Genomic DNA, 12,186 nt, shown 5'->3' with positions numbered 1-12,186 from the left:
AAGAGGTTTCACTGTAAATATTGTCCAGGTGGATAAATAAATGACCTTAGTTTAGAAAACATGTGGAGTAAGAGATCCTTATGAATGAAACATTGGATTGTAGCTTTCCTTTGGGTTGTAGGTATGTTCTATTCACTATTTTGGGCATTGTAATTTTTTGGATTTTTTTCTTTTTTACTTTATGAAATTTTAACATATTTTTTTTTACAATTTGATGCATATGTATTACATGGTAAAGATTATGAACATATTTATTTGAAATCCAGTTAGCCGAAACTGACAGGAGTTTACAGCAGATTCCATTGAGTGTGTAGCCAAAGGTAATATCTTCGGATAGCTTGCTTGTTAGCTGAACCATGAAGTCATTGTTAGGTCAGGTAAACTACCCTACTTTAAGAATAGACTAGTCCAACAGAAAACCCATCGATCTGTCTGTTGGACTATGATACTTCCAAAGGAGGGTAGTATACCTGACTTTATAATGACTTCACGGTTCAGCTTACAAGCAAGCTAACCAAAGATATTACCTTTCGCTACACACTCAATGGAATCAGCTGTAATAGTATCTTCCATATTTATTTACTTTTTTATGAAGATTTGTATAATATTACAACTCTCAGTTTTAATGTTGGGTGTATCATTATTGTCATTGAAAATATTACACTTTGTATGAGTAATGATAAAGATAATGCTTACAAATAGCTGGAATGAACTTTGACATATTATCAAATAAGCAGAACTAGAGTTGACTATATACCAGATTGGTATAAATACAAACAAGAGTCATATAGTGGAGTATACATCAATGTTCCTTAACCATAAAACAAAATAAAACTAGAAAGGCATATAAAGGTCAGTTTCAGATCTTCAATAAAAGATATATGGCTTCACAAAAAACAAAAGCTTCAAATTTTAATGATGAATGAAATTAAGCTATCTGCCATCACGAAAGGGAAACAAATGTTATGAATTACTTCATTTCGAAAATTTCTCCATGGTGGGATATTATTTTTGGTACAGGAAATACAAACTAATATACAAAGGTAGTAACAAATTTGTCAAATATTTTACAATCTATTAATTTTGATATTTTTTAATCTTAAAAAAAATCTGAGTTATCCCCCCTTGGCTGCTTTTTAGATTTACAAATTTTTATGAATGAATTTTTCTTTTTTAGATATATAATTAAATGGATTTAAATAATGTGGATTAATTCTGTGGAATAACTTCATGATAAATGGCTGCTAAATACAGTGAAGATGTTGAAATGGAGGTGGAGGTGGAAGAGGAAGAGGAGGACACGGTCAAACAAAGAATGTTAGAAAATAAAGGTAAAACTGAGGAAAAACCCAAAGAGAGTCGACTCTTAAAAAAGCTAAACTTCAAATCCTTGAACTTCCTAATCATTACCAATCATTCCATGTGTTTCATGCTTCTGCAAGTTCTGAAGGGTCTTGTACTTATTGCTTGCCTCATCTCCACCACTGAGGTCTTAAAACACCAATCAGTTAGAGAAACCCACCATCATGAATTGTGCATTGGAAGTACATGAAATCAAAATTCTAAACATATTTACTTAGCCTACATATGTTATCCTTATGCCAGATCTGAAAAACAATATTGAGATACATGTACAACAATAAAATATGTTAAAAAAAATCTCCCCTTACATACATATTTAATAGAAAATTCTAAACATATTTACTTAGCCTACATATGTTAATCTCACACAGTTATGCCAGATCTGAAAAACAATATTGAGATACATGTACAACAATAAAATATGTTAAAAAAAATCTCCCCTTACATACATATTTAATAGAAATATTGGGTACATTGTAAGATGGCAACTGACTTTGAATTTACATGAAATAAAGACTTTTTTCCAACAGTTTGATTGTTAATTTGTCCCATTTATATTATTTGTATAGTTTAATGATCAAAGATGCAAAAAAAAGTTTACATACGATGATACGACTCTCTGAAAATTTTCTAAGTTGATTTTTTTTGAGATATTGATTTTCCTAGCTTAACATCTATCTTAACATGCTGTTTGACAAATGGTTTAATTAAGTGATCGTTCAATGTAGACTGAAAGTGTTCACCTATTGTATTTAATGTGTACAGTATAGGATCAAAACGGTTGGTTGTTTGCTGACCAAATAAAAGTACAAAGCACTGACTGTGGACTTAATCTTGAGGTCATTTTTCACATTATTATGATAAATGTGTCTGTCTAAACACCTGTCGCCTTATTATGTCTGAAAGTAGGATTATTTTCACTAAAACAAGAATCAGGCTGTTTGTTTTGCATATAAAATCTAAATAAAAGGAAGAAAGGGAGAGAACTCTGCATTCTAAATTTTAGATTAGATTCATGCCAATCTTTGTTTACCAATTATGTTAAGCAAATTCAAAATTTCCAACTTAATGACAGTACCTTGTCCAATTAATAGCACAATAGGGTAATTTCATGTAAGGAAAAGTCCCTGTCTTGTATTTTATGATTTAGGAAGATAAATGTCATGCATGACACAATTTACAAATTATTATATCGTAAACAGATTTAATCAGACCACTTGGATACTTACAGGAAAATTGGATGAAAACTAAAATTGAAACGCCCATTTCTCCCCACTTTGTCATTGAACAAGTTTCTTGGCATTTCCAGTAGATGCCAGGGATCATTATAAACGATGGGTCAATTATCTTTCTAAACTACAGGTTTTACTGTAGGTAGTATTCTAATCGTATGAGGAACAGTAGCATTGGTGGAATTATGTGGTTAATTAAACCTGGATTAGGTGTAAACTGTCAGATTAAATTTACCATAAAACACATGAATAGGTGTTAAAATACTGGGCTACTGGAGTACTGGTATTGTTATTCAAGATGTATACCTAAAGTTTTCTTGTTTTTAAATGAATTTCAATAAATTTTTAAAGAAAAATTTAGAACTGTCAGTTAACTGAAATCGGGAGTCACATTTTTATCTATATAATGTAAGGGGCAAGCTTTGGTTATCTGTGACATGTTTGAATATAAAATTATCACATTTACATTTTATCTGTGTTCCCCATGGCTAATTCAAGGAAAGGGGGGGGGAGGAATCCGGGGGAGGGTGTTAAACTGCTTTATAATTTTTGGCAGATCTGTACCTTCTTCTGTAGTTAACAGTTGTATGTTACAAATCACAACCTCATGGAATCTGTCACCAACTTTTGGCCTTTATTAAGTAAGGGGACCCAACCCATATAGAGCTATTCCTTATTTCTCTAACCATTAACCTGACATTAACCCTACTTAGCCTGAACCCTAAAACACCTACCTAGAATTAACCCTAATCTAACATCCCGATACATGTAGTAAAAAAAGGCCCAAAGGAGAAGGTCAGGTAAGGGCCAATTTTGGCCTCAAATTTCTGGTTCGTCTAACGAAATATTTTGGACACTTTTTAAACACTTTAGGGTCTATTTCAATTGATTCAATTAGTTTATGTCAATGATTTTAACTGATAAAGTCATTACAAACGCTCCGATTCAAGCTAATATATGAAAAATCTATCAAATATGCAAAAAATCGTCACTTTTCAGATGGTTTTTGTCAAAAATGAAAGTGGCTGCATCTGTGTTCATCCTCCACCTTTATATGTGTTATGTATTATCATCAAATACAACTTACATTTCAATACTATGAATGAACACGAATGCGGCCACTTTTTTTTTATGACAGAAACCGTCTAAAATTTAACAAAAAAATCTAAAATTGTGAGCATGACTTAATGATGTTGATATATGTGCATTGTATTGTCAAAAACAGCCCATATTTGTGTAGCAGAAGCATTCTTCTTTCCAATAAACAGCTAAAAGATTACATTTTCACAATTTTGTAAAACTGCTATATTTTGGGGCCAAAAAGGGGTCTTACTGAACCTACTCCTTTGCATAAGTCTGCTGTCTGCAGATCCGGGGAGGTTTTGGGGCTGGAACAGCACCCAACCCCCTTCCCCCTTCTTTTTGACTTATTTTATGTATGTGAACGCTTTAACTCCTTTTTCAATGTGACTGGATCAGCCACTGACATAAAATATTTTTACATCCTTGTATCTAATTTTTGTTTGGTTAATAATGTTATTGCACTTCTTCAATCAAATGTATATAGGTATGCAGGTTATTCATTTGTAAGCAGCTGAATAAGCCTTTTGATGTGATACATGCCACGATTTGTTTGTTTTTCGTATACTGGAATGGATTAGGTTTAAAAATTTTAAATGTTATAGCGATGAAAATTTAACCCAATCAAATGTACTTTATTATAGAATTTGACTTAATTTTCATTCTTTTGTTAAAAACCATGTGAAATCTGTAAGTTTACGACAAAATTGATTTGATTTATATGACCTCATTACACATCATTATGTTTTGTTGACATTTTATTTTGAAATTTTATGGATTTATTATTTCGAAATTTCCAGTCGAAAAAGCAGACTTTAATTTGAAAATAATTTTAATTTTATTTGTATTTATTTAAGCTATATTAGTTAGATTGACTTTTTAATTGAGTGATTCTCAAAATGTAAAAAAAATAACAGTGGGACTTGAGAATATAAACTAAAGTGGATAGAAAATATTAAAGAACTACTCTAGGACCCTTCTTACATAGAATTTGAAACTTAGAGAAAATACAGCCATAGGAAATGAGTTATAAAAGAAATTGCTTTCTTTTTTGTCCTTGTGTTGGCTATATTAGTCTTAATTTGTTGTGTCCAAATACTTTTGTGGAACCTTATACAAATTTACAAAGAAAAACGTATTGAGACCTTTTCTATTTGCTACAAATTTGTCTTCATTGTGTTTTTTTGGCATGTTTGTTTTGGACATTTTTTCAGAAATCATACAGTTAATAATTGAATTTGTCGCCATTTACTCTTGGGAGCATGTAAAGATTTGTCAACAGAACCCAATTAGCCTCTCTTTGAACTCTTAATATTGATTCTTCTGGTATTAAAGATAACATCCGTAAAAGGTTTTATTTAAACGATCAGTTTTTTTATAATTCCTTTAGAATAATTAACAACAATCTTTTAATTTTGCATCAGATTATGCTTAAGTTGGAATTTACATTGTGTTTTCAATTTTGTTGTCTGTTTTAGTGTTGTTTCATGGAAACTGTTACAGTTGCTCTGGGAAATGTACAAAACTAAAAAATAGCATTGTAAATATTAATGGTGATGAAATTGTCAGAATAGTTTTTAAGTCCACAGGAACACATTGAAATATTTTGTTGCCAGAGATAGCACAAAACACATAAACCAGAGCATAAATATTCATGCACAAAAATATTCATTTTCTAGAGAAGATAGTTTATTCCCTTCACATGTCTGTTTGTCACGATAATTTATGAACATAAGGTCTCTATATCCTACTTTCTATAATAAAATCGAGAATGGAAATGGGGAATGTGTCAAAGAGACAACAACTCGAACAAAGAGCAAAAAGGCCACTAACGGGTCTTCAACACAGTGAGAAAATCCCTCACCCAGGAGTATGCTACAGGCCCCTATACAAAAATGTGTACTAGTTCAGTGATTATTATAATGGAGGCCATACTAAACTAGGTTCCGGAGTTCAAATACTAAAAAAGGAATAGGAATATTAAAGTTGTAATTAAGGTTGAAGTTTGACTCTTTAAGCTAGTGCATCATGATCCAAAGTCTGCTCCATCAGAAATATTCTGTATTATGCCTGTCCTGATCATATATCTTGTATCAGATCTTACTTTTAATGATTATAAATGTTTATCAATGTACATGTATCAAGAAAATTTCTCAGTCAATGCAACAACAGCAATGATATATACTGTTATAAAAGTTGTTCAGGAGATGGAAATCTGAAGATAAATAGAAATCCTGGAATTACTAGTAATAAATAAAAAATTTGGGGGAAAACCTTAAAGAATATTTTGTGTAACTTTAATATAAACATTAACGGCACCAATTTTGCTGCTCAAGATGCACATTTCAACAATAAGTAAAGTGTATCAACAAAGTAAAAGCAATAGGCGCCCTTGATCAAATTAAACATCTCTAACAAGACAAACTATTGGTTCTGTTCACTTAAATCATATACATTTATGAGAATACTGGCTAGCTAAAATTCATGTATATATGAATGTTGTTGTCTGGTGTAAAACAAGTCTCCTATCTAAACTCGTAAACAGTTGAGTGTTTGTGTATGTGTCCATATAAAACTGGTTATAGGTATGATGGCCAATATGTAAACTGGTTTGTTTGACCTTTCCAAACTAGGTTATATCATTTCTCTTAAGTTATAATCTGAGATAGTGTCATGTCATATTTGTCATATACCATACTTGTCTCAGATTTTTAGATAAAGGAGATTTTATAAAGATACCCTGATTTGTTATCTTAGATGTGAAAATGACAGAATGTTGTCCTGAATGTGAAATTATGATATATAAATGTAGAACGAACTCTGAATATGTGTCAATTATAAGAATACTTTTTTAGTTTCCATTGAAAGAAATATTTTTTTGAGAATTAAAGACAGATTCTAATAATTTTAACAAAGATTTGTTTATTATGATATGGGTCGGAAAAGGAATTTTAAGAAGCCATCTATCATTCCATCAATTCATCAGTCAATAAATATTGAAGATGCCTGTAAAGTAAGGCAAAAAATTGGTATGTAGATTTTGTGAGAAAAAAAATATCCAAATTAAAAGTGCCTCTTTTCACACCTAAATTTTCTTTTTGACATATTCCCATTTTTTTTTTTGGTAGAAAACTGCAATATCATAATGATGCATTGAATCAAAGAGATTAGGTTTTAATTGCTTTAAATTGACACCAATATAACTGAAATCTTTTGTTAAAATTTTACATCTAAATTTCTGATAAAAATCTCAATTGTACAAAAGTACTTTTAACAGGCTTTCATTTTCTTAACACAATTACTTTAAACATGCATTTTTCAAATTAGAGTCTTTTGTGTCAACATTTTTCCAGGTGAAAAATCCACATTAGGGAACAAGTTAATTTTTGATTGATAGTATATTTGTTCAAAAGCCACAAATATTATATAACTGGGTATTAAAATCCCACCAGAGTTGATCTCATTATTTACACTGGGTATCTTATTGTTAGAAAATTATTTTATCAGCCTTTTCATGTTTAATTCTAAATATTTAGAGATAACACTTATACAGAGTCTAAAATCAATAAAAATCTAATGGTTATTAATTAAGTTGAAGGGAGCATAAAGTCAGATTGTCAATATTTTGGTCTCTTTTTTCATTTTGAGATTGTCCCCAAACAAAAGATAGCGGGAGTATGAATGGCTTGTATTCAACAACAAAGCAAGACTAGGACACATGTCATGTGTGTGAATCAATAGCCTCTACCATACTTCATCAAAATCTTGGATGTAGTAAACGATACATTGTAACATTGGATAACATTGGCAAATTTTATGGGATGTTGTAAATTTTTAAATTGTTTGAACGTCAGCGGTTATTCGGTGACGGGAACCAATTGAAAGTTCACTGCTACGTAAATTTACTTAAGCAAATGTCAATAGAGTTTATGAATTTAAACGTTTAATTTAATGCAAAGGAAATGTAAACAGAGAACTCATGTGATATTAAAGACAAGACCCTTTGAAACATGTTGAGTGGGTTCAAATTGCTCAGTGACACCCATGGTACGCAAGAGCTATTTGTAGCATTGTTCATTTTTGCCAGTTTATTATAAAGTCACATATAATCGATCCGTGTTTTGACCAGAAGGAAGCCTATAATAACATTTCTAGAAGTGATTGTTGCACTATTAATACTGTTGGATGTTTATTAATGCTATTTTCTGTGTCATATTATATGGATTTTATATTGTGGATTATTGTAACATGAGCAAATAAAGATGGCAAGGAATGATATAACTTCTAAATATCTTAAATTTAAAGGTAAGGTTCTACTTTTTTTTTTTAATAAAAATGGAATATGAATAAAAGAAAGAACACAAACAGGTATTGCAAGCTGAATTGGGTGTGAAAGCTTTATTTAAAAAGATATTTTTTTTACCATTTTAGTTTTTAATTGCTATAATATTAAATTTCAAGCAAAATTCATTAAACCAAAATCTTGAATGACTTGATGATAATCAGATAGAACCCCATACATGTAAATTGAAATATGTGTACTAACCCCGCTTAGGTTGGATGAGAACCAAAATGTTGAGATATATACATGTTGAAATTACAATTTTTTAATTGCCACGTTATGTTTCTCACCAGTTTGGTCCATATCATTCCTTGACAGAGTTAGAACAAAAATTACAATTTCAACAAATATACCCTATTAGGATAGTAAATTATTTCAGTTTGTATGTATCAGTATGCCCTTCTTTTGACTAATGGGTGGTTTGTTCGAGTTAAACATTTATTACAGGACTTTGTAATATTTATTTTGTGAGACCTATATTCAAGCTTCTTTTTTTATTAGTTTATTTTTATGCATGTGATATATATTTAAATATTTTTTCATCCTTATATGTATAGTATCATAAATGCAGATTACTGAAATTGGATTTATGCAATATTTCCTTTTAATTATCAAAACATTTTTTTATGACTGTAAAAAGTGACTAAATCTTTTGTAACTCTATACACCTGGCTTGTACTACAGACAATTTTATTGGCTGACACATATATATATTATTGTAAATTTATCAAAAAATGACTTAAATTGGATATTCAATGTCATAACATCTGCTACTGTGTCTAACAGATTTAAGTAAGAATAGGAAATTATCTTATTAGAAAATGCGGACACCATATGTTGAATGATAAACACTCAGGAACTTAACAAATTAAAGCTGACATTTCTGTCTCCTGAATCCTGATTATTACACATCAGTACTGTAATAATAATAGAAACAGTTATTGACTAAATCTGAAATTATAGTAATTGATCAGAAATAGTAGTGGATGGTGTTCTTGTTATTCTATGGGTTGTAAGATTTTAGCTTATGAGAATTGGACACATTTCCTCTCTAAAAATGGTATTTTGCCATGAAAATAAAGTCTTTTGTGATAGTATTCACAGAAAAAAACTAAGTGAATGCAACACAATCTTGCTACACATGCATGACATGAATTTATGAATTGTTTTTTTTATTATTATTTCTGTTGTAAATTCCCACTTCTATTGCTTGCATTACTCTTAAGGTCCACAGTGAGAAATATTTTATGGAATTATAAGGGAAACATTATTAGAAATCAACCTCCTGGGAAAGCACTTTCCTACAAACCTAAAGTTGAGTTATCCTGCTAACTTTTACTATTCTGTAATGTCAGTGTATATTATTAGGAACCAACCTCCCCTAATAGCTTACTTATTGTTGTTGAAATATTCTTTACAGTCTTTGCATTTTAACTGGGAATAATACATCAAAAGGTTTCAGTCCAGGTTTTAGGCTATAGTCAACAGATTGTATTGTGTTTTCATTGTTGAAGTTGCCAACTCAGCTCATGCCATTTACTTAACATATAGATTGTGTGGATGTTGTTTATTTCTATTAAAATTAACCACTTCATTGAGAATTTGTTTCAAAGTTAGTTATCAGGTCTAAAATTTCACCATTATTTGATAATCAATTTCTAAATTAGCATATTAACATCAAAGGTGACTTTATCAGGTATCAAGTTCCTTATCTGAAGGAATTGCATGGGATTTTAGATTAGGAAATCTCTTGATTTACATTTTAATTACAAATATGAATCTAGTGCTTACAAAAATCCTTTTTATAAACAAAAAATGTTACCAGTTGAACACATTTTGCTTATAAAGATAGAAATTGTAGTTTTACCATTTCAATTTCCCTTAGTGAGCCCCATTTGTATCGGTAAATCAAGGTCCTCTTCTCACCTGTTGTGAACAGGTCGGTTTGTAATTACTCGGTTAGATCCATCCAAACAATACTATCGCTAACACATTACTTGCACATGGATTAACCAGAATTATACCGCTGTCGTTAAACGTTACCGATAATCAAGACTACATGCCCCTTATTATTATCAGACTAACAGTTTACTTTGGTCTTTAATCTATTGGATTTTACTCAGTTTGGAAACAAAGTTACAAAGGAGGAGAATATAATAGTAGAATTTTATGAATGATGTAACAATGTAAAGTGAATACCTTTTGACTACTTCCTTTCCTTTCAGGTCTTTCTAAACATTTTGTTTTGTGATAATTCTGAGTAATACATTCTTTCTTCAAGGATGAAATAAACTGACATGGACTTTTTTTTTTTTGGCCTGCTAGCTTTCTTGGACACTCCTTTGATACAACTTCTTATCAAAATATACATTAAGATGATAACAAGTCCTAATTAAATTCAGAAGTTTTGGATGCATTAAATTTTGCAATTGTTGATCGATGGGCACAGATGCTCGATTAATGCTTGATAAATGCTCGATTAATCATTGCAATTTCTGAATATGCTGCAAACAAATAATGATACATCGCTTCAAAAATGTCTCAATTTTCAACCTATCATGTCTCAATTTTCGCAATAATCAATACATTCCAAAAAAATTTGAACTTTTAATACATGTAGTACATTCTGTATTACTAGACTCGGTTCTGAAGACCTGTTGGTGGCCTTGAGCTTTATCTTCTTTTTGGTCAGTTCTCTAAGACACATTCCCTATTTCCATTCTGTATACTACTATGTAACATCTTTTTGTACATTACTAATGTTAACTGCAAAAAAAAAAGTTTGCCTTGGGTAAAACTATCTAATCATAAGGATTAGTTTATTGGGTTTCTATGTGCCTATTGCGTTTGGAACCTTACTCAATTATCAACTACAATGTATCTATGGTCTATTTTTTGGCCAATGGAAAATCTTACATTTTAATGGTTTTTACTTAAAGGTTGCTTTATTTGTGTAAAAATGTTGCTTGTAGAAAAAAATCTTATTTCCAAGCCTTGATTGACACTAAGACTTAATATATGCCATCCACAAATAAAACTTTTAACTGAATTAAGAATGCGGTATAATGAAGTTGGAAGCTGTTTGATGTCTAAATAAGGTTACAGAATTTATTAAACTAGCTAGTAGCTTTTTGATATCTAGATAACACCAAAGTACTTACTACTAAGTGGTTTTTGAGGACTTCAATTTGTTCAAATTAAAAATTTAAAAGAATATCGACCTTCCAGTAAATTGATTTGTGTGTTGTTATTTGGTTTGTTTATCAGTATATGGATATTTTGTCAGATTTCAACCTTTGGATTTAAAAAAAAAAATGGTTAATTGTCAATTGTTCCATCTATGAAAAGCTGTTCCATCTATGAAAAGCTTTTACAGAAATAATTAAATGGACGCAGTTTACTTTTATACAATATTATATCAATGAATAACTTTCGTAAAATAACGGTATGCTTGGAAACTTGTTACTGACAAAGCTCAGGATATGTAACTTCAACTTATTATGTAAGAAAGTGTGTTACTAGAGCAAAATACATACCTTATGCTTTCATCGGTATAAGGTGGACTGAACTTTTTAAACATTTGCATAGTTCTTTTTTTTTTAATTTGCAAACAATAGCAAAAGCAAATATTTATGCTTAAAAGATATGTCAGAGGTCACAAGCCATCACAGGAAACCTTTATTATGCTTCCGTAAATTTTTGCAGTCTGTCCGTCTGAAACAAATGATTCCCATTTTGCCTATTAATCAAGCACAAAATTTGATAAATTGAATTTATTTAGGATTCATAGGATTTGTCTGCTGGAAATGTTTCAAAGGAAATTAATTTTACGATATTAATTGAGTAATAGTTTGTCAAATAGTCTACCTCCATAAACACTTATCAGCATACCTTATTAAGTACCAGTAGTTACTGGTATTGATCTGTTCATATAACTAGTCATATTAACTTTATATTTATCAAAGTAAATCAATATTTATAGAACTTACAAAACTTGTAGAACTATTATATACAAACACTGTGTTTATTCAGATTAAGGCATTAAAGACTCTTTGACAAGTAATAGAAAATCATTGATACAAATGTGCGTCAGTCACAAATTAAAGACTTGATGTCAGGACAGTTCAGAACATAGTGAATTCATTTATTTTTTGGGGGAACCAATTTTTT

General features: G+C 30.3%; 1 protein-coding gene across 2 annotated transcripts in view; it reads left to right on the top strand.

The window, feature by feature from the left end:
- LOC139492092 (dystrophin-like) overlaps window positions 1–12,186 on the top strand; it is a 223,371-nt gene that overhangs the window by 16,750 nt on the left and 194,435 nt on the right. Inside the window, exon 5 of one of the 2 annotated variants that reach the window (XM_071280234.1) lies at window positions 1,178–1,331. In XM_071280234.1, coding sequence (XP_071136335.1) covers window positions 1,238–1,331 — 94 coding nt within the window. In that variant the 5' untranslated portion in view covers window positions 1,178–1,237. Of the gene's footprint in view, window positions 1–1,177; window positions 1,332–7,331; window positions 7,980–12,186 lie in introns of those variants that run through there. The other variant, XM_071280235.1, reaches the window with a different exon arrangement.

Source organism: Mytilus edulis, chromosome 10, assembly GCF_963676685.1.
Source record: "Mytilus edulis chromosome 10, xbMytEdul2.2, whole genome shotgun sequence".
Lineage (NCBI taxonomy): Eukaryota > Metazoa > Mollusca > Bivalvia > Mytilida > Mytilidae > Mytilus > Mytilus edulis.
The sequence above is the reverse complement of the archived record's forward strand: the minus strand, read 5'-3'. Positions and strand labels throughout refer to the sequence as shown.